The 23,859-nt window shown below is 38.5% G+C and overlaps 3 protein-coding genes across 4 annotated transcripts; 2 read left to right on the top strand and 1 right to left on the bottom strand.

Moving 5' to 3' along the window:
• The first annotated feature begins 1,381 nt into the window (after positions 1-1,381).
• Positions 1,382-4,176, top strand: LOC133717467 (ubiquitin-conjugating enzyme E2-23 kDa). The gene is made up of 6 exons (XM_062144182.1): positions 1,382-1,541; positions 1,642-1,721; positions 2,244-2,358; positions 2,481-2,533; positions 2,636-2,764; positions 3,841-4,176. The coding sequence occupies exons 1-6, from the start codon at positions 1,498-1,500 to the stop codon at positions 3,969-3,971; spliced, it is 552 nt and encodes a 183-aa protein (XP_062000166.1). The 5' UTR covers positions 1,382-1,497; the 3' UTR covers positions 3,972-4,176.
• Positions 4,177-9,231: 5,055 nt separating this feature from the next.
• On the top strand, positions 9,232-10,352 carry LOC133716718 (uncharacterized). The gene is made up of 2 exons (XM_062143389.1): positions 9,232-9,882; positions 10,011-10,352. Exons 1-2 carry the CDS (start codon positions 9,232-9,234, stop codon positions 10,350-10,352), a joined length of 993 nt encoding a protein of 330 aa, XP_061999373.1.
• A 731-nt stretch (positions 10,353-11,083) lies between these two features.
• On the bottom strand, positions 11,084-21,982 carry LOC133714427 (ATP-dependent helicase BRM). 2 transcript variants are annotated; one of them, XM_062140542.1, is made up of 14 exons: positions 21,176-21,982; positions 19,007-20,344; positions 17,508-18,851; positions 17,209-17,321; positions 16,991-17,078; positions 16,789-16,875; positions 16,526-16,618; positions 16,370-16,453; positions 16,084-16,287; positions 15,321-15,563; positions 13,683-15,245; positions 13,048-13,590; positions 12,435-12,686; positions 11,084-12,003 (listed from the first exon to the last, which is right to left on the bottom strand). In XM_062140542.1, the coding sequence occupies exons 1-14, from the start codon at positions 21,392-21,394 to the stop codon at positions 11,347-11,349; spliced, it is 6,828 nt and encodes a 2,275-aa protein (XP_061996526.1). In that variant the 5' UTR covers positions 21,395-21,982; the 3' UTR covers positions 11,084-11,346. The 2 variants fall into 2 exon arrangements, with proteins under 2 accessions (XP_061996526.1, XP_061996527.1); XM_062140543.1 differs by lacking the exon at positions 21,176-21,982 and adding an exon at positions 20,477-20,612.
• Positions 21,983-23,859: the final 1,877 nt, after the last annotated feature.

Genomic DNA, 23,859 nt, shown 5'->3' with positions numbered 1-23,859 from the left:
CAAGGGTTGAGCTTGAAGAGCATGGTTTTAGGGCCATTAATGGGCATGTGTTTTGAGTTGGATTCATGTGACAATAACTTGTTCCACTTGTTTTTCAAATCTAGATGTTAAGTTAGCTTGTTTGGTAGGTATTGGCATAATTTAGTGCTTTTTTTTTTCAACGTTGATGAAAACATAATTTTAACCTCAACATTACGAAGAACACCAATTTCCAATATCTTGCTAAATTACTCAATTGTCTTTTTTTTTTTATTCGTTTACAGAATAATTGGCGAGTTGATAACAAGTTATTCATGTCAAATAAAACATGAAAAGATGATAAATTGATAAGGGGATATTTCCAGTAATTTTGTTTTCTATGTTATATTGAAGGGAAACCGAATTCTTAATCTAGTTTAATCTTAACTCAATTCACAACCTCCGCTCACTACTTAGACTAACCCAAAGAAATTTCACAAAAAAGGTTAATCATATAAGATTTATTAGTTCTAATATACTGAAATCAAATAATTATACGGTTGAATGGGTAAGCATGGTTAGATGCAAAATGCCCCAAGAATTATACCAAAATATGCCGCGAGTTCTTGACCCAGGAATAAAGCCGTACGAAGCTTAGTTTGACAAAGAGGATGGTCGATTATGTCGTCTATGTGAAAATCCATCTTTTGAGGTAAAGAATTCCCGTGAGTTGTAAGACAATGTGCTTAACCCACTTGCCAAGGTATGCCTTTAGACTTTAACATATGTGAGGATCACGTTGCCTTTAAAATCATATCCAAGGGAGTGGCAATGGTGGCATCATTATGTAGCAAGAAATTGTCATCCTATCTAAACCTTTACTTGTTATTTGTTCACAATCTATAAGAAAAGTAATGCATTAAAAAAAAAACACTATCTTATTTTACAAACGTTAAGAATGGACTCTATAGGTCATTTTGGCCTTAATTTAATACAAACGAAAATTGAATGCTCACTAAAATCTAATTTTGTAATGAGGTATGATGGATTGGTATACTACCAACATATCGATATAATATTACCGAGTGACACACATACATCATAGATGAATACTTTTATATGTGATGTAATTTTACATTACTTCCATTTAGAGTTTTAGAGTTACCAAGTATGGAAATTCTTGTTATTATTCCTTTGGTGGGTGATTAGAATGGAATCACTGGAGATGAGGATCATGAGCTGAGGTAAGGAGGAATCTTTGATGAAAGTGCAAGCCATGTATGAAAGGAGTATTAAACTTTTCCATGTCGGTCCTACTGGTATTTTTATTTTTGGCAAGGTCCTACTAGAAACTTCATACATCCAATTTTATTATCTTTTTCTTTATTTCTTTCTGTTTACATTTAATACTTTTTGTTATCTTCTAGTTTCACTTATTGTTTGTCTGAACCGTTTGCACTTGCAAGAGACTCATTTCTCTCTTTCAACTCATTGAATAGAAGAAGAAGAACAAAGAAGCAGGCTTTGCACAGTAACACCATGTCTTCCCCAAGCAAACGCAGAGAGATGGACTTGATGAAACTGTGAATTCTCTCATCAATATATAGTCTCATCTAGATATACTTTGAACTTGTCAATCCTGTTTTCTTACTTTTCTTCTGCTTGTGTTGTTTTTATTGGTAGGATGATGAGTGATTACAAGGTGGACATGATCAATGATGGAATGCATGAGTTCTATGTAGATTTCCATGGACCCAGCGAGAGTATACCTTCAAAACCCATATCTTTGTTTTCTCATTTTCAGTGCTTCCAAGATGATTTTTTTTTTTTCCTTTTCTTTTTTCTTTCTTGAGTTGGTTTCTGTTGTGGGTCTTTGTCAATTTTGATTCTTTCTTGATTTAGCAAGGTTTACAATTCCCAGGTATTATCACCTATGATATAATTTTCCCATAAAAATCTATGCTTTATCAAAGTCTCTCTCTATGTTTTGGAATTGCTTTAGTAGTTCTTTCTATTTTTGTGCGCTTTTGTGTTCCAACTACTGCTTTTTTTTTTTATTGCAAATCTAGAAGAAATCTAGTCCTTTCAAGATAAAAGAAAAGGTAATAGACTTCTCTTGGTTTTTGTTACAAGTTATGTTGGTATCAACTGAAGAAATGTTTCTTTGTTCATTCTACTCATGGGATTGGATATTTTAGTTTGGAAAATTATTCAGAGTCGTCGGTGATTTTCTTTTATTTTCTGGACCTGTAATCTCTTTTCCTCCATATCATGGATTCTGGCAGGTCCTTATCAGGGAGGCGTGTGGAGGATAAGAGTTGAACTACCAGATGCTTATCCCTATAAATCTCCCTCAATAGGCTTTATCAATAAGATCTACCACCCAAATGTTGATGAGATGTGAGTAATATACTAAACCTGTCACGAAACCCTGTTATTCTACATTGTGTAGTGTGCTCCATTCATTAACTCCAAAGAAGAATAGTGTCCATTTCTAATTGTAATGGTCGAATCTAATTCAGGTCAGGTTCGGTTTGCTTAGATGTTATCAATCAAACGTGGAGCCCCATGTTTGGTAAGCACATTTAGTAAGCCTTCTTTTTAAATTGAATCCAATTTTCTTTCCAGTTTTTAGGTTGCTATTGTTGGTCTGACATTTATATACTTGTGTTTCCAGATTTGGTAAATGTATTTGAAGTATTCCTGCCACAGCTTCTGCTGTATCCCAATCCATCAGACCCTTTAAATGGAGAGGCTGCAGCTTTAATGATGCGTGACCGAGCTTCTTATGAACAAAGAGTCAAAGGTATTGATTCTAGTCTGGTTTCCTGGTCATGCATCATTCCATTCTGTGATAGTTTCAGATTACTCATCTCACAGTTTTTCATATCTTAGTATTAGTACCAACTCAGTGCCATTCTGTCTCATAGTAATCGTTGTGCTTAGAGTTGTAAATTGATTATAGCCAAAGAAGCATGGATACAGATACATGACCCATCTTGAAGTATTCACACTACATGACTTGCTGTTAAACTTTAGCTTGCTGCCTGCAAAGAAATTTTTTTACTCTGATGAATTGTGAAAGCAATAATTTTACTCTAATACAACTAAAAGATGCTCAGAAAACTGTTGGTGTTTCAATAATTGAGTAAAAGGACAGGTCTTGTTTTATTTGCATATGCCAATACAAGACCCTTGTCTGTATTACCCCTGATTGAAAATTAGGAACAATGGTCCAAATCCAAAATATCTTTTGAGGCTTCTTTTTTTATTTGTGGTGATCTCTTGGGGGCTCATATTAGTAATCTGAGTGTGTTGAGACTTGAGAGTTACTTTCGCTGATACTGTATTAAGGCTGAGATCTTCCTTTTAAAACAGAATTGGAAATATAGTGTGATCTAGAGTCATCACTCACATTCAGACGCAGTATGGCAATTAAATTTTACAAAATTCTCACAGACCTGCCTGCACAATAGATGTTATCTACTGGAGTTGGTAGTTAGGGGATCCCATCCAAAGAGCATTGTGATTAATCATTTCCATGATGACATTCAAAATGCATCGTTAAACACGACCGTTTCATTTTCTTTATTGATTGTTCTTTGTGAAGGCAAGAATATTTTAGTGCTTTGTTTACATCTTCAACTTGGTTTGATTTTGCTATAGATCATTGGTTTGGACCAAGATAATTTGTGTTCTTGCTGTAAGCATTTTGCCTAGTAGCTCCGTATGTAATATTTTATTTAGCAGAACTAAAAAGCCCCTCATTATAGAAAACTAGGCCTACAAGTAGTTATATATCAATTGAGTTATAGCTATTGGTGCCCCCATTCGCTAAGAGATGATGATATTTTGCTTTGTATTGTTGCTCATATGGTACAGAATACTGTCTGAAGTATGCCAAGCCTGAAGATATAGGAGCTGTCCCAGAAGACAAATCAAGTGATGAAGAACTGAGTGAAGATGAATCTGATTCCTGTGATGACCAAGTGGCCGGTCAAGCTGATCCATAGCCATAGCCATAGCCATAGGGATTTCTTCTGTTCTCATGTTCTGTCTAAACTATATGTGTCATCTGTTACTCTGTACATGATGTAGCCTTCTCTTAATTCATCCCCAACTCCAAAGAAGACTCTGGATATTGGGAAGGGAAAGAATTTTCCCCCAGTCTGTATTGGTTTCCGTTGTCAATGTAAATAAATGTACCATTGTTTTCCATTCTGCATTGTTTGTTTTTATCTATTGGGGCTATATATCATATATGCATTTTAACAACATTGAATCTGAACACATACAACTAATATATTCTGCCGCGAAATGCAGTCTCAAGTAATTTACACTAATTGTTTTGTAACATGTAGTGACAGAGACTAGAAGATCTTTTTCTAACTCTTTTTTATTATTATTATTTATATCGGCGAATACTGCCGACGAATAATTTGTTGCCAAAAGCGTGTAACTTGTTTCCTTCAACCAAGGTGAATCTTCCTAAATACTCTCACCTTTGTCCTTCAACTTTTTATATCATGTACTTTAAATAAAAAAAAACACTCCCAAATTTGCACTTCATATTTCTTCTTTTCTCTTCTAAAATAAAACTTGCTACCAAATTTTTGTTTTCACAAAGAACAATTTAAGATGGTAAAAAAAGAAACATAGTGTGGATTGTAAGATGAGTGAATTTCATTCCCCCTTTTGAAATGAATGCTGTAACCCTGGAATCTATTCTCTTTCCAAAAGTTCTGTGATCTCACAAAGATTAGCACCGAACTACCAGTCCTCTAGAATCATAACAAAAATCAGTTTTTCCAGAACAAAGTTTGACTATTTGTAGGGATGGCAATGGAGAGGGTAGGGTAAGGAGATTAAAATACCATCCTCATACCCGACTTCATTCCCCATAATAAGAAACTGGGGATTCCCCGTCCCCGTACCCCGTACCCCCACCCCCCCCGCCCAAATCCCCGTTAACAGTATTACTAATTTATTTTATAAAAATTCATATAAATAATTATTGATTGTAAAATATGAAGTTAAAATCAAACATCAACATAAAATAAATTCTTTATTTCAATTAAACAAAAACAAATACAAGTCTCGCTTAAAAAAGAACAATAAAGGGAGGTTCTATTCAGACCTCTCAATTTACTATTTGGACCTCTTCTAATTTTTATAAATTCTTTTTTCCTATTTTACCCCTTCTATAAATTAAAAAATAATAATAATAAAAACTGCCTCTTTTAATCGTGTGCTCTCCTCAACAGAGTCAAATCATCTTTCTTTCATTTGTTCAACCCACCTAAGGTTCTCTATTCTTTTAATAAAAGGTCATGGAGATTGATCAACAAGTTTTATTTTTCATTCTTTTTCCACCCAAGCTCTATATAAACAATAATGGCTTCCATAATTATTGACTACTTGTTCTTGATTCTGAGATTGAATTGGGACTTATCAACTAAGTATGTAGTTGGGTTGAGGTTCAAATTGAAGGCTTGCCAAATCCATATTTATAATTTTATATAAGTTGAAATGATAATCGGAGAAAAACATGATATTGAATTGGGTTTAGTGAGCTCTGTACTTCTTAGGTCTGAGAAAGCGAGAGGTACCAAAATTCGATTGCTTCGCACTAAGAATTGGTCTTTATTTTGGTTTTTTGATGCATCAATAATGTTTAATGAGGCAAAGATTGAACCTTTTTGGAGGGAGGTGCAGTTTTGATAATGATGTGATGATCTTTTCTAAATTTGAATGAAATAGAAAATTTGTTATGTGCAAGAAGAAAATATGGAATATGAAAGCATGATTTGATGAATTCTTTGCTCATTTTGTTGCTGAAAATGGAGGTTTGGCTTCCCGGATCCATGCCCAAAGACCAATTCTTGTTGTTTTTTTCAAGTCTCATTGCGTGGAAGATCAAATAGCTGGGTTTGTGAATAGGAAATTCTTTCTCTTCTTCTTATTTTTTTAGTGGGTAAAATAGGAAATAAAATTTTACAAAAATTATAAGAGGTCTAATTAAATAGCAAATGGGGAGGTCTAACTAGAACAAAAAAATTTGACAATCAACTGCTTAGTGTAACCTAACAACTTACTCATTTACTCCAACAAGGTGAATTGAATAATATCAAAAATATATTGACAGAATTTAAATATTGACGCAAGAAACCTCTCATTAAGTAAACAAGTTGGAGGAAACCCTAGGTGCCGCCAGCAAGCTGCTTGTGTGACACCGCCAAAGTCATCGTCGTAGGAACGATCACCGTCCTTCAACTATGATCCAAGGCAACATCCTTGTATGGAACTGCAGGGGTATTGTCAACTTTGAAACACAACGAGCCCTCATTGATCTCGTTCATGCCAAGAAATCAAGCCTAACTTTTCTATCGGAAACCCTAGCAAAAAAAAGTTTGATTAACTCTATCACACACCGTCTTGGCTTTCAAGACAACATTTGTTTTGATTGTCAGGAGGGCTCGCAAGGAGTAACCCTGATCTGGAACAATGAAACACACGCAAACCTGAGATCTCATTCGACTCATCACATTGACGCAGTGATCGGAAAACCTGGTGAAGAACTGTGGCAATTCACTGGCATATATGGCTTTGCAGGTCAGGGACAGAGAGAGAATACCTGGTAACTTATCCAACAGCTTGCTGAGGAGGATTGTCAATTGGCCTGGGTTATGGCTGAAGATTTCAATGAAGTTATGTCTTCAGCAGACAAGTTCGGCGGCCCACCGAGATCTGCAGCAGCAATGGCACGGTTCCGCCATACCATGGCACAATCAGGACTTGTAGACATGGGTTTTACTGGAAGTAGATTTACTTGGAGCAATAAGTTTACTAAGGAGAGATTAGATCAGAGCTTTCAATCCCCATAATAGAGGGCTCGTTTCCCATTCAGCAGAGTCATCACAATGAGCCCTAGTGAATCTGATCAATGTACTCTTCTCATAGAGGTTAATGCAGAAAGGAATTTGAGTAGAATAGCTGCACGTTGATTCTGCTTTGAAGAGATATGGTATGGGAATGAGGATTGCAATACTATTATCCAACGTGAATGGGCTACACCAACTACAAGAAATGCACTTAGACAACTTGGTTACAAAATCAAACATGCAGGCATGAAATTGAGTCGGTGGCACCAAACTGAATTTGATAAGCAAAAGATTGAACTAAGGGTTATTCAATAGAAACTGTTTGACCTAATGAAGCAGCCCTACTCTCCTGAACAATATGAGGAACAGCGAGCCCTCCACATAAAGCAAAGCAGTATACTTGCAGTTCAAGAAAAATATTGGCGTCAAAGGTCTAGGGCAATCTGGCTTAAAGATGAGGATAGGAACTCTGTTTTTTTTTTTTTCACAGAAAGGCTAGTAATCGGAAAAGTCGTAATACCATTCGGGGATTGGAGGATGAGTAGGGTGTTTGACGCACTGAACCTGCTAATATTCAACGCCTTCTCATGAACTATTTTACTCAGGTATTCTCCACCGAAGGCTCTGATCCTAGAGCCCTTCAAGAAGTTATGGACGCTACACCGGTCAGAATCACCAATCATATGAATGAAGAACTTACAAAACCCTACACAGATGTTGAGATAAAAAAAAGTAGTCTTTCAAATGCACCCTTCTAAAAGTCCAGGGCCAGATGGCATGACACCTTTCTTCTATCAAAAATATTGGAGTACGGTAAGTCTTGATGTGTGTACTGCTGTTAGAAATCTCCTTGTTGATGGGACATGTGTGAGGAATCAAATTACACACACTTATGTCTGATTCCAAATATAAAAGATCCTAAGGTGGCTATGCACTTTCGACCAATTGCTCTATGCAATGTTATTTCTAGAATTTGTTCTAAAGTAGTTGCAAACATATTGAAATGTTGGTTGCCTGATATCATCTCTCCTCTTCAAAGTGCGTATGTACCTGGACGATTAATTTTTGACAATACTCTTGTAGCCACAGAAGCAGCCCATTTCATGCACAAGCTCTGAACTCAAGAAGCAGGTTTTTTCTCTCTCAAACTTGATATTAGTAAGGCATATGATAGGCTAGAATGGAATTTCTTGCAAGCCATTCTCACAAAATTGGGTTTGCTTCCCCACTGGATACAAATGATAATGAAGTGTGTTGTTTCAGTGCATTACTCTATCTTGATTCAGGGGGAGCCTACACCTGTTATCTCTCCCATAAGAGGAATAAGGCAAGGAGACCCTCTATCCCCATATCTCTTCATATTATGTGCTGAAGGATTGTCAGCACTCATCTCCAGGGCAGCTGAATCCAATTTGATCTCTAGCCTAAAAATGTGTCCAGATGCTCCCACTCTGCATCATTTATTATTTGCAGATGACTTTTTTCTTTTTGGCCCGGCTAATGCAATGGAATGCGCTCACTTTTGAAGAATACTTGACGTCTATGAGAAAGCCTCAGGACAGAAAGTTAATTTCCAGAAGAGTAGTGTGGTGTTCAGTAGAAATGTTCATGCTAGCACTCAGCATGAATTGGCCTCCATTCTAAATGTGAAGTGTGTTCAGGAGCATGACTGATACCTTGGCCTTCCTCTCAGGGTTGGCTGATCCAAGATTGCAAACTTTGAGTACATCAAAGAGAAACTGTCCAAGAAGCTCATCAGTTGGAAATCCAAAATTCTCAATAGTGCAGGTAAGGAAATTCTAATAAAGGCTGTTGCTCAAACTATGCCATTATATGCAATGAATTGTTACTTGCTGCCTAAAGGACTATGTGATGATATCCATCAGTTGTGTGCCTCCTTTTTTTTGGGTGACACAGAGGAAAAAAAAAAAGAATTCACTGGAGGAGTTGGGAAAGGTTATGCCTCACAAAAAATGAAGGTGGAATGGGATTTAAAAACTTATATGCATACAATTTAGCAATGTTAGCCAAGCAAGGGTGGAGGTTAATCTCTAATCCCACATCTCTTATTGCTAGGCTATACAAAGCTAGATATTATCCCAATTCTTCCTTTTGGGAAGCTGAACTAGGTGAATTAGCTCCATCTTTCTCGTGGAGAAGCATTCTACAAAGTCGTTCAATCCTAAATGCAGATGTACATTGGCGCATTGGAGATGGCAGCAGGTATGAATTTGGACAGATAAATGGATACCTGCATGTCCTCAATATCAAATTCATAAGCCGCCAAACTCGCAGCTAGAGATGGTATCCGAGTTGATAGATGAAGACGCTATAACTTGGAAGTCTGATATTGTACTTTTGCTTTTTCCGGGAAATATTGCTGAAAAAAATTATGTGCATTCCTCTAAGTGCAAGAACAAGTGCAGATAGAATTTTCTGGAAGCCAGAAAAGAAGGGTTTTTACTCTGTCAAGACCGCTTATTGGATAGCACGAGAGCAAGTTCTAAGCACAACTTCGGCCTCCACATCACAAGGAGATCCTTTCAGACCTTTATGGCAGCGAATCTGGAAATCAAAAGTTCCAGGTAAAGTCCAGATCAATGCCTGGCGTGCTTGTAACAATTTGTTACCCACAAAGGCGTCTCTTCTTCGCAAAGGGTTCACTGGTAACACTAGCTGCCTTCTATACCTTGCCAAGTTTGAGGATAGAACTCACATCTTTTGTAAGTGTCCTACAGCTAACAATATTCTCTCTGCACCACCTTTTAATTTCCAGCAGCATATTGCACCAAATATGGACTTCAAGAGTTGGATGCTCGACAAGGCAACAACGCTGCAGCAAGATGTGTTTGACAAGCTGCTCATGAGTCTTTGGGCGATATGGAAAAATCAGAACAGCATGTTATGGCAAGGTATTTCTCAATCACATAATGAGATAATGTTTGCTGCATTTTCATGGCTTGAAGAGTTCAGAAAAGCAAGACAATCCAACCAACCGGCCAAAATATCAAACCGGAAAACAAGTGGCAACCGGATAATGAAGGTAACTGGAAGCTCAATGTGGACGGTAGTTTTATTCCAAATCAAACCAAAGGAGGACTAGGTGGAATCTTGCGAGATACGCAAGGAAATTTTAAAGCTGTGTTTACATTACTAGTTCAACATGTGGAGAGTGCAAAACAAGTAGAGTTGCTGGCAATCAACGAAGGACTAAAACTGTTGTGCACCTTTCCAAGGCAACCAGTTGTTATGGAAACAGACTGTTTGGAGGCTATTCTGGACCTCAAAAATCCCAAATTTGATTTACTGGCATATGCAGCAATAATGGCTGATATTCATGCTATGTTGAAGGCCAAACCGGAACTAAAAGTGTGTTTTGCTCCTAGAACTTGTAATGGCGTGGCTCACAGGTTGGCTAGTCTAGCTTTTGATGAGAATGATAGACATGTATGGAGGGATACTCCTCCTGAATGTATCCTAGATGTACTAGCCCGGGATTATAACTCAGGCTAATCCTCCATTAATAATAAAGATCATTCTTTTACTCAAAAAAAAAAAAAAATTAATTGACAAAAGGATGAAGTTTACATAGATATTTATATATATATATATATATATATATATATATATATATACAGATTTTATCCAGAGCGAGGCCTCGCTTTGAAATTTCAGAGCGAAGTTAGGGTTTAGGGTCACTTTTTGGTCTCATATCCACATCTCGACCGTTCAGTTTTTAGGTACTAATGTATAGATCATCTATGCAAAATTTCAGCAAAATTGATGATCTTTAAGGTATCTAACTCACTTAAACCAGTGGACGAACTAATGTATATATATATTAGATAATTCTTATTGAGTGGGTATGGGGATGAGGATCAAAATATCATCCCCACCCCGTACCTGATTTCAGAATTCGAATACTGGGGATCTCCATCCCCGTTACCCGATTTCTCCTGAATTTCTCCCCATTAGGGTCGAATACCCGATGGGTACCCTACCCGATGGGGATTATTGTCATCCCTAACTATTTGTCTACATTTGGTAGAGAACAGGCACTAAGGTAAGGAAAGAAGGGTAGAAAGGACTGATTCTCTCTTATTTAAAAAAAAAACTTTCGAGACAGAACTTCCTTTTCCATTTGCTGAAGTATCGTAATGAAATGGATCATGGTTGATAGATCCCTGCCAAAAATTAACCAAAACTATTGAATTCTCCAAATGAGTGGAATGAGAAACCAGCAATCATGTAAGAGAATGAATAGCATTAGAGACCAAAATCTACAACATTGGTATGAGGCGAATGTATACTATACAAAGGTCCCCTCTAATGCGTAGAGGATAAGACCTGTGAGTCACAGATACTAGTAGCTACCAATTTCATAGGAAAAGCTGGTTGTAATTGAAGACCTACACTGTATGAGCAGTATGGCTAATTGCACTTTATGCCACTAAAATTATGAACAGAGAAAAAGAAAAAAAGTGACAACTTCTCCCAGCACATAAAATCATAAATGGCTTGGCCTTCTCTTTCCAGAATCCGTCCTTAACCTCTTTACCGGATTTGCCCAACCAACAGACCCCGTACCCCTGTTTGCAGGCTGAGTAGGCTGCGAAGGCTGGTTGGCCCACCCTTGTGAATGTGATGCCTGTTGGGTTGATCTTGTCTCCCTTGGGACTGAATTTGGCCCAGGACTTCTAATACTGCGACCCATGCTAGGGGGTGAAACAGGGCCAGCTGGTCCATTCCTAGTCTTTACCCCCGTCTTTTCCCTGTCTTTTCTCTTCTTCTTGCAAATAACCAGATCTCCTGGATGAGCAAGCAATGGAGAATCCTCTGGCTGATAGTGCTCCCGACTATTACCACTTCCACTCCCAAGTCTTGATTCCTTCTGGGGCATATGGCTTCTTACCCTTGTTTCTTCACTACTGATAATAGGTCCCCGTAGTGGCTTCTGTTGAGGACTGGGGTCAGGTTCCACCTCATTTATCAATTTGTGTCTCTTGCTTTGTCCAACACCCGGTCTTGGGGATAGAGCATTGGTGGTCACAACTGGGCTGGTAAAAGAGAGTGCACTTCTGGCTTCTCGAAAGTCAGTGTCAGCAAAGGCAATTTTCAAGATATCAAAGAAAAGATCGTGTACTTTCCTGGCTTCAGTTCGTACCTGTGCATTATAGTTACACAAAGGCTCTCAGGTCATTTATATTGGACCACTGGCACCCACAATATATGAGGTCATCTATTAAAAGTACATTAAAATTGAAAAAAAACAAATGCATTGAAACTTTAACCAAAGTTACTGGCATTTATTACCCACAGATTTTATGTCATACTCAAACAGATTCAATATTTTTTTTTTCGAGTGCAAAACAATAATGTGGGTTGATACAAGAGACTAAAATATACTCATATAACTGCTTTTCCCAAAGAAACATGCCAGATTAATAATAATGATGGTAAGTGATGCACGAATGAATTTTGCATGATTCTGCGCACCGCTTTGCAAATGAGACTTCAAAAACAAAAAGAGGATGCAAATGCAATGATGCACAGTAGTCAATGAGACAGGAAGAATTAAACTTTGAGCCACCGTACCTCATGCGAGAACCCATAATATTGCATTGAACTTTTCAACATAGACTGGACATCAAACACGAGCTCCATCACTCCACTATACTCTAACCGCTCTATGCGCTGATCAATTTTTCGTAAATCCAAGATGTTATTTGCCGATCCACTTGTGTAACCAGAATTTTCAATCCGCTTCCACAAATCTGTGAGTAAAGGTACTATTTGAGGACCTTCCTTATCAATTCTCCTCTGGAGCTTGCTAATAACATTCTTGCACTGCATGCATAAAAACCATAGTCTAGTTCAGAGAAGATCGCTACTTACAGAAAAAAACAAAAAAACAAAAAGAGAATACCAAAAGGAAGGAAAAAAAAAAACGAGGGGGGGGGGGGTGTCCAAGCAAGTCTCATTCCAGGAAAGTCAATCACACATGGACATCAAACTTTGGTACACCATCTTGAAATATAAATATTAAAATGGTGCTTCCAGAATATGGAATAAAACAGTTAGCAGAAAAAATGACATAATTGTGTGCGCATGTGTATGCAGTGATTAGCAGCAGATGAGGACATCGTTTGATTCATCTGTGACCTCAGAAACGTACACAGCGAAATACAGACAAATTAACAGTACATACCCTTCTCTGTATGATGTCAGGCATTTTTGTAACATAACTTGAAGTCCCACTTGTATTCCCAACTTTCCCTTCCCAATTTTCTCTGTAGTGATCAGCAGCATCTGCAGGATCAGACATGTTATTCAATCTGCCAGATTTGGCTGAAGGGTGCAATTTTGATGCACTAGCAGCTCTCCTTGTAGGCAAATTTCGTCGACTTTTTGAGGATGAATCACTTTGGTCATGCTTCAAAGCACTGGATTCTCCATATGTTTTCATTTCAGGATCACCCCTTATATGTGCTTGAGATTTATGGTCCGCTTGGAAAGGAAACAAAGATGAATCTCCCCGTTGGACAGATTGTGTCTCACTACCAGACTTCTCTTCAGGCCTTTCTATGGTATGACGAGGGCGAATCCGAATACTACGCTTCCTCTTGATCTTGGGCTGCAAAACCTGTTCATCTTCACATTCGTCACGGTCATGATTCCAACTTCCAGATTGTACCTGTTCCATGTGAGAATCTCCAGATACAACGATCTCCCCTTCCTCTACTTCATCTGGCTGTCAAAGTATCAAGAGATTGAAAATGAATAAATAGCACAGGGAAAGATATATATTTACAAAGCATCAATACAAAGAGATATGATACGTACCAGCCTCTTTGAAATAGATCCTGACCTACCATCTAAGGCAGACAGGGAACCAAACTTCTGAGAGGAAACAGGAGAAAGTGGCTGCATCAATCTCCGACTGTCTGACGACGAACCTGAGGAACCAGCTTCTTCTACTATGAGGTCATTTCCAACTCTTTCTGAAGCTGGTGGATAATCATACCCACCATCACATTCAGGACCATCTTCCACTTGTTCCTTATCTTCAACTGGAGTTGCCTCAACAGCACCACTATATTCATCATCTTCCAATTCTCCTACTTCTCCTTCCTCTTCATGCATAGGATATCCATTTCTCTCATCAGAACTTGCTTCCGAATATTCTCCAGTTTCATCATCTACTTCCTTATAGCTGAGATGCTTTTTTCCCTTGGGTCGACCCCTCTTTCTTTCAGTTTCAGAACCCACTTCACTCGACTCCAAGCCAATATTTCCACCCAACAAAGTGTTCTTTGATGGTCGTTTCGATAAACTAGCAATCACAGTATTTACTTCTCTTGTACTAGTACGAAGCCATTTGGGAACCTGATCATACCTCGTCATCTCCTCAATCCAGTCATATTCTTCGTCCATTTGATCAAACAATTCAACTTCTTCTTCACTTCTAGCAATCATGCGATTTACCTCCTGCAATGAGGGAACATCATGGAGAGTTTCTTGATACCTCTCATCATCATGCAGTAAAGTTTCCAGAGTCATTCGTCGCTCTTCATGAGTAGTTCTCTGGTCAAAACGCCCAGCATTGATAACCTCATCAGCCATGTCTATCTTGTATTGCTGAATATTATTTCTTATGAGGCTCTCAATTGATCCCATATATCGATCCTTACCAGCAAGGTCATCCTCTGAATCAACAGTGCCTCCAGTTCTTAGTTCATCCTCTTTCTGATGGCTAGGGATTTTGTCAACAACTGCTTCCATATAAATGACTTTGACTTCCCTCTTCTGTCCAATACGGTGGGCTCTAGCAACTGCCTGTTCTTCATTTTTAGGGTTTGGATCAGGATCATATATGACAACTGTGTCCGCAGACTGGAGATTAAGACCCCGACCAGCTGCACGAATACTAAGCAAGAAGATGAAGCAGTCAGAATCAGGGCTGTTGAAATCCACTATAGCTGATTCACGATCTTCTAAACTGGTGGTTCCATCAATTCGTCTGTACACAAGTCGCCTCCACTGCAAGTATTCCTCCAATATATCAAGGAGTTTTGTCATGGTACTGAAAAGAAGTACCCGATGCCCTGTTCTCTGAAGTTTAATTAGGATCCTATCCAGGATCCACAATTTCCCACAGGATCTTATGAGAAAATCCTTTGAAAAATCATTGAAGTATGGGTAATTAAGCAGAGGATGATTGCAAGTTTTTCGAAGTTCCATACACCTATTATTTAAGGTTTTATACACCTTGGGCTGATAAAGTGGATTTTTTTGGACCCTTAGCTTCTCGTCTTCGGGATCAACACGAATGGTGCCTGTTGATTTTATCCAATCATATACAGCACTTTGAATAGCCGACATTCTACACCTTAAGACTATGGAGATCTGCAATCAATCAAAGGTGTTAGAAATTAATCGGAGGAAAAGAAATCATCCCCTAGAATAATTACTAAAGCATACCTTAGGTGGAAGTGCGCCTTCGACATCTTCAACCCGCCGCCTGAGCATAAACGGCTCTAATATTTGATGGAGTCGATGGATAATGATAACCTTTTTCTCAGTCTCAAGCCAATCATCCTCCGCATCCGGTGTAGGAGCCTCCCTTTGAAACGGTTTGGAAAACCAGTCGTGAAATGCTTTGCGATTATCAAAAACTTCTGGAAGAAGCAGATTTAAAAGTGACCAGAGTTCCTTCAAATCATTCTGCAATTAAAAAGTTGCTCCAATTCAGCTTAATTTAAGAATAAATAATATTAAGATATTCACACAGACGTGAATGGAAGAAATTAATAATCAGGCAGCTCAGAAGATGCAAAACGGGGGGGGGGGGGGGGGGACTCAAAAATATTTCACATTTCCTGTGTTTCCGAAAAAAAAAAAATCAATAAGAATAAAAAATAAACTTAATTTAATCTAATGCCATTGATAAACAAGCACACACATCTCATCAACACCAAGTTCTGGTTAAGCAATTAAATCAGCAACTTAGCCACTTCCAATCCTAAATATGAGTTGATCCCATGATTCCCATCCCTACATCTAGGGGAATATAAGCAGACAATATGATCAAAAGATTTAAGGATGCTACCTTGTTGGCTGGCTCAACAAGGCTTGAAAAAGGATAAATTTTAAGTCCTTCCAAATAGAGAGAACATAATTGCAACCATATAAAATTGTCTCCATATAATTTTGTAACCATGTGTCAGATGGTGTCATAACAAACCTGCAATGGTGTTCCTGTCAAAAGCAAGCGCCGTTGGCAACGATATCTATCAAGATCACGTGCTAGAACGGATTCCCTGTCTTTCATCCTCTGTGCTTCATCAATTATTATATACTTCCAATCAATTTTTGATAGTTTGGCGCGATCATACATGATGAACTCATAAGTTGTCACAAGGACATTAAACTTCAAGGCGCAAACCTCCTGTATAGCAAATATGAAAAATAAAGTTAGCCCTTGTATAGAACCCGAACATTTAAGTAGACAAGCGATTGCAGAATCTTACTTGAGAAAACAATTTTGACCGTTGATCCTTGCTCCCAACATAATAAATGCAGGAGACAGATGGAAGCCAAGCATGCAACTCACTCTGCAAGAGCACCTCAGTTAGGAATGTAGATAAGGCTTGAATAATGTCATATGGATCAGAGAATATACTAACCTTCCAATTTACCAAAACAGCGTTTGGAACAATTATGAGATGCGGTCCATAGTTCCCTTTGAACTCCATCAAATATGCAATCAATGCCATTACCTGCACGGGGAAAATGATGGGACATTCAGGTAAACTCAAAGACATATACCCTCATATTGTATGACACATCCAAATATATCAACCCGCAAATTTGTTTCCAAATCACAATTAAATTACAAGATATAGCTTTTCATGTCTGGAGACAGTCATGGAACAAAAAAGTATTTCACCTGTACAGTTTTCCCAAGACCCATTTCATCTGCCAATATTCCATTTAACTTGTTGTTATACAGAGAAAGCATCCATTGGAGCCCAACCTACAGAATCAATCACATGATAGTTTAAAAAACAAAATGACCAAACTGCAACAGAAGTACCAGTTGATACAAATCAAAAACCCAAAATAGTAACAGTTTTGATTTAGAAACCTACAAGTTGATAGTCTCTTAAGGTTCCAGTCCGTAACATTGATGGTTGTCTTATGACCCTTTCATTTACAGCATGTGCAAGACTATAATACCTGGGAACAGGGGACAATAAGAAATAAATTATTGATAGTAATGAACATATCAATAAAGTACAACTATACACAAAAGGGCTCTCATTCAACATAAGCTAGGATAGTTTTGCAAAGAAATTAATTTACTTACTTGTTGACGGATGAACTATCTCTTGGTGCATTCATTTCTATAAACCGATTTCTAATCAATACTTCCTCTCCAGCACAAGCAGCTGCCACCCTAACTTCTTCCTCGGACAGACCCTATTTGTAAACAGAGGTTGCAATACAGATAAGTAACCTGGAAAAAGAGAGGGTGTATCTTGTATAACAAGAAAATGTAAATTTGTACCCACATGTGAAAGAGATTTGTTCAAAAACATATGAAAAGGACAACCCGAACTTAAAACATTATGAAGGCCGTGCAAAATGATAGAGAGCAAAGCATACCTGCAATCGTGCAGCAGCTGCAGCAGCATTTGCTGCCTCTTCCACTTCCTGCTGATTTTTAGCAGCTGTTATTTTACTCCCAAGCTTATGAAGATATTCCTCTGTCTGGCTCAGGAATGACGAAAGAACAGCATATCTCTCTGCTGCATCCCCTGTAATACTAGTCTGCTGTTCTAGCAACATTTCCCTGTACCTTTCAACATCATTATTCTTCAATGCTTCCATCCTTCTGCTTCTATCATCATCCTTTCTTTTTGAAAACTCCCTTAACATTCTCTCATGATATTTGGCAACTCCCCTGTTGCGTGCAGTTCGTGCATCACGAATGGACCAGTGAGCTTCAAGAAGCCTTTTACGCCACAGGAAAATAGATTTCAGTTGCTTCTCTCTGATAGCTTTCTGAGAGGCCTGCACTTGCCTTGCTAGCTCCATACGCTGACGCTCACAAAGACGAACAAACTTACGATAAGGCCTGTCAGGCATTGCCATTATCTCTTGCTGCTGTTGATCAATTTCATCTCTTAAACGTGCCTGAAAATCCAAAAGTCGGAGCTTTTTCTCTTCAATTTGCAGCCGCAAAACAAGATCTGGCCTAATCCTTTTCCTCTCTAAGTTTACCGCCAAGAGACCACCAATCTTCTTTATATTTTCTGTCCTCTTCTTGTTAAGAACTTCCACACCTTCCTCAAAAAGAAGGTCTTTGACATCATATGCCAATGTTAAATTATTATTATTACTGTTGTTGGTGTTGTTGTTTACCATCATTGCTGAACCAAAGGAGTCATGTTTCCTAGTGAAAAAGGGGAAATCAAACAGTGGTCCATGATACTTTCTGGCAGAGCCTGCATCTTTTGGCTGGGGTGTGGAGCTTGCTTGTGCGGGCTTTTTAAGTTGCATGGCATCAGATACAGCAACTTGTGGTGCAACAGACTTCCCCCTATCTACAGAAAAATCACTTCTGACAGAATCTTTTTGGTTACTACGTTCAACTTCATGGTCCGACTTAACTGAAGCTACAGCAGAATGTTGTTCTTTTCCCACAGACACCACAGGAGTAGGTTCCTTCAGCACAGCAGGCATTACATGCACATTAACTGTTGATACAGTTGCTTTCTCATCTCCTGTAAGAGCTTCCTGTTTTGAAATGTTCAGTCCATTCACTGATGCCACAGCCTGTGAATGAGAATCTTTTTCACTGGACTCCACAGCATGTTCTTCTACAATCTTCCCAGAAGATTTGTCCTGAATATTTCCTCCAGGAAGAATTTGCTGCTGTAGCTGTTGCTCTAGAGGTGGTGGAGCAATCGCCCGAAGAAGTTCTTGAGGGAGTGTACCTTCACCTTTCTATCAAGCAATAGGAAATGAGAGTAAGCATCATGCTCCATTAAACCATCCACAATTTCATAAAAAGAAATAAAAATAAAAATAAAATAAGCTGTAGACCTAATAGATAAGTAAAAGGCAATGAGATAATAGGAGGGAAACAGAGTTGTGTGTACCTTGATTCGCCTAAATGCTAGTATTTGTGCTTTGAGAACATGCAGCTGCTGTTTGGTGAATCCAGGGCGTTGTTGTGGCACCTGAGGAGCTGGTCCACCTTGCGACTGAACATTGTGATTGCCCGAACCCCCATCATTAGGAACAACAGCTTGTGGAGAAGAACGATTTAACTGCCTAGGGTATTGCATTTGCAATGTTTCTGGATTGTTAGGTAAATTTTTTACATGGAGAGATTGATCGAGACCTTGGCTTGTGTTTGTAGATGGGTGTGTGGGATGGGTAGGAGCCATTCCATTTACAAAAGGAGCTGACTGCCTAGGAGGTATCTGGTTTTCTCTGCCGTGACCAGAAAACTGCTGCATAGGAATGTTGTTACTATTGTTAAAGATCCCACTATTTGAACCTGAGCCAAAAGGGCTAGGTGAAACTGTCTGCTTTGCTTTTGCAGAGCCTGACTGCCCAGATACATCACTTGATGAATTAGCATGAGGAGAACTCTCACTTGCAACTTGAGGAGAAGTAACCTGCTGCTTTGAAACTGGAGCAGAAGACGATTGTACACCCATGTTGCTCTCATTCGCCTTTTGTTGAGTAGCCATCCTAGACTGCAACATTGGAATCAGCTGTGCCATCAAGTTGGCATTTCCAGGTTGTGAAAGATCAATATTGTGCTCAAGTGCAAATGCTTGCAACTGAGCAGCCAATGCCATCTGGTTGTTTGGCATATTTTGCATGCTTTGCTGTGGAGCCATCATTGGCCTCATGAGATTTCCAGGCATGAATTGTCCTACAGCTGCTGGCTGGGCTGAAGGCTTAGATTCACTCCTTTGGTCCGAAGCTGGTGACTGTCCTCGGTCCATCTGCTTTTCTCCACGAGCAAAATGCTCTGTTGAGTTCTTTGATGACAAGTTTTTGGATGATGATGCTTGTGCCTGGCCAGCTGCCTGCATAGAATTGAATTCCTGCATTTTCAAATTTGCCGACCGCATGTCTTGATCCTTTCCCGATGGAGGCCCCAACATCCCCATTTTAGGTTGCTGCTGAGATTGCATTGCCAAACCAGACTTCTGCTGTGAAGCCTGAAAAGCATACTGAAGATAAGCTTGATGGACTGGATTTAGCACTTGCTGGTCAACACCTTGACTCCTATTCTGCCCCTCCTGTGAGCCATGCTGTTGAGCCATATCCATGAACTTCCTAGGTTGTTGAGGCATTTGAGTGGAGCCGGGAGCTGAAACAAAATTGTTCCCACTCAAAACTCCTTGGAAAGCAGCAGCTTGATATGCTAGAAGAGCTTCATTCCCTTCAGGCTTTCTTAAAAATTGTTGTTGCAATGGCTACATGAACAATAAAAGACATAAAAACCTCGGTCACAATATCATTGCATACAAAAATCAACTTATGACTTGAGAAAAATATTGCATAACAATTCCAACCAATAAAGGCATGCAAGATATCAATATCTTCACCTTGAAACAAGGACTAAAACAAATTCACAGAACCCGATCAGATTGCAACTGATAATGTAATCCTATCAACGCACCAGACCAACGGGAACTAACATAACCATAAAATCCACAGGCTCGTGCAAAGTTACAATGGCATAGCTTATTTCAGATAATCACACAAACACTAGGAAATCACACCATTATCTCTACCAGATCAAACTCATCCAGAACTCCAAAATTGGGAAAACTGAAACAGATAAGAAATGCACATGATTGCCTGTAATCTAAACATCACATGTCAAGAGTGAAGACAGACAGCAAGAAAAAACAAATCCATAAGCAGACGCCGGGGTCCCCCACATTGTTGTCATTAAGCTCTCACAAATTTAACGCAGCAAGATCAGATATCCAGGTAAAGAGTCAAGCAGCTAAAATTCCATTTCTACAATCACTTCCCATTAAGACATGCCTACTTTGACAGTTTGACTCCCTCGAATCCCTCAAAGCTTTTACTCACTAATTAACCATAAATACCGCAGTAACCACAACACAAATGCATTTCACTCCCACCCAAAAACCAAGAACACTCCCAATTAGGAAAACCCACAACCCAAATCCAAAAACCTAACAATTCCAAAAATCCCCACCGACCCATTTCCAGACTCACTCCCAATTCCACAACCCACATTCCAATTCCACAAAAGCCACAAAATTTCTCACCTGTCTAGACCCCAATTGCTGCTGCTGTTGCTGTTGCTGTTGCTGCTGGTGCTGATGCTGATGGTGCTGCTGCACCGAATCAAACCCCAAGTGGGGCGTCGACACCGCCGACGATGACGAGGACGGCGAAGCAGCCGACGAATTCGATGTTGCCCGTCCCGCCGGCCCCACCCCCGGGTTCCGCCCGGGCCCACCTCCTCCTCCTCCACCCGATTGCATCCCCCAAATCCTCCCCCAGAAAACAGCAATTCACTCCCAAAATCCAAAATTTATAAGGAAAAAGAAAGAAAAAAAAAAAAACCAAATCCCAAGAAAACTCAAATCCCTCCAAAAAAATAAAATTTTACAGACCCAGATTAAAACCCTATCCAGCGGGCCCTCAGATCCCAACGTTCAAAAAACCCCGGAAGCTCAAACCTTCTTCCTCTTTCAACAACCCAAATTAAAAAAAAAAAAAAAAAAAAAAATAGCGCGGGACTTTCGCCGGGTGGGGGCTACAACGACCCGAGATTTGGATCCGAGAGAGGGAGAGAGAGAGAGAACCGAAGTTGACGGAGAATCGGCGACTCCACACCTCACTCTCTCTCGCTTTGCTTCTGGGATGGGTTTTAATCTTTTCCGCGATCCGCCAAATTCTTTTCTTTTTTTTTTCTTTCCTTCGCGTCAAACCCTAGCGAAAAAAAATTAAATCTTTTCCTAAATTTTTTTATTTTTGTTTTTTGGTGGGGATTTAAAAATTTTTTACTCTCTGAGTTTTTGGGTTGATGGGAGCACAGAAGCTTTATACGGCTCTCTGTTCTAACTGTGGAGAGGTTTTGGGGTCCGGTTGACTAGCGTCTCTGCTTTAGATATTTGGGGGGGAGGGGTACACTTGGAAATTTGACCTTCTTGGTCATGTAATTACGGAATTACCATATTCGCAACGATTTATTACCAAATGTTTTTTTTTTTTTTTTTTGCCCCTTTTTTTTTTTTCCTTGGTTGAAAATAAGGGTATGTTTGTGAATAAAGAAAGATGCATGTACTTGTGGATTATTACCGAATAATTATGGTATTTTGTGATTTGATGGTTATGTGTTATGATTTAGATCTCATTCGTTTGGGATTTGGTTTGTGCGCTTTCGGACCTCATCTTCAGATTATCTAGACATATTCTTATTTTTACTGTTTTTGTGAAATATTAAGAACATGCTAAAGCGGGTGACTAAAGTTTAATTGCGAATTCTAAAAGTGAGTCATCAGGAAGCATCAAAGTTCGAGTATTTAATTCTTGCATGGAACCGTTTTTTTACTGATTGTCGATGACACGTGAGTTCATAAAAAATCTTATATTGGATGTACAACTACGCACTACAGTTTCCTTATATTGTCATATGACAAGCTTATATTAGGTTTTTCATATTTTCTATTTTAGAAAATGAAATACAGCTCGAAATACTCTTTATCATCTTTATGCAACTTGAAGAACTTGCCAAACCAAGCCATCGAAAAGCAAATACAAATCCAAAATTAATCCTTATGAAGCATCAAATTCGCGTTTTTTATTCTTGCATGTAACTCTTTTTGTTTGATTAAGCAAGAGGATGACACAAGAGTTTGGAAACATTTTTCTTTTGTTTTGAGATTTTTTATTTTTTTTTTGAAATAAGGGCTGGTGCGGCTGCTTTTAAATCTTGATTAATGAAATTGCAGAATATATTGGGGGGCACATAGTGCCTAAACCTCATGTTACAATAAGCATTGAGAAATATTTAAAGTCATAGACTAATGTGTATCAAACTAATATGAAAATAGTATGTTTAAGAAAGTTTAGCAAAAATGCTTCTAGAGAAAGAAGGGGATGACTGAAGATGGCTCGAATATATAAGCAATAAATATTAAACCAAGTAATAAAAAATTTAGCTCAGCATACTCTTGCTTTTACTGTTTTTGTGAAAAATTAAAAACATTGCCAAAATGGGTGACCAAGGCAATTGCAAATTCAAAAAGTTAATCCACTGGAAGCATCAAATTCGCGTTTAATTTTTAATTCTTGCATGTAACCTGCTTTTTGTTAGATTAAGCATACCGGTGACATGGAAATTCGTAAGCATCTTTTCACTCGGTGTACAACTATGCACTAAAATTTCAATTGTCATATTACAAGTTTATATTATGTTTTTCAGATTTTCTAATTTACAAAATAAAATACAGCTCGACATACCATTTTCTTATATATTTGTGCAACTAGAAGAAACTGCCAAACCAAACCATTGAAAACCAAATATAAATCCAAAATTGATCCTCAGGAAGCATCAATTTTGTGTTTTTAATTCTTTCATGTAACCATTTTTGTTTGATTAAGCAAGAGGATGACTCGGGAGTTTAAAAGTAGGATTAAATTATGTTTAGTCCCTGTACTATGACCCTTTTTTCGTTTCAGTCCCTGACATTCTCAATTAATCTGAAAAGTCCCTAACGTCAAAATTTTCGTCTGATTGGTCCCTCCTGCGTCAAATTAGGAGTTGACCTTAGGTGAAATGTCCAATATACCCCTATGTTATTTCTTTTTCCTTTTTACTTTCTTTTTCTCCTTTTTTTTTCTTTTTCCTTTTTAATTTCTTTTTTTCTTTTTAATTTCTTTTTTGCTTTTTCTTCTTTTTTTCTTGTTCCTTTTTAATTTCTTTTTTTTCCTTTTTTTTTCT

This window comes from Rosa rugosa, chromosome 6, assembly GCF_958449725.1.
Source record: "Rosa rugosa chromosome 6, drRosRugo1.1, whole genome shotgun sequence".
Lineage (NCBI taxonomy): Eukaryota > Viridiplantae > Streptophyta > Magnoliopsida > Rosales > Rosaceae > Rosa > Rosa rugosa.
This window is presented reverse-complemented; position numbering and strand designations above follow the sequence as displayed.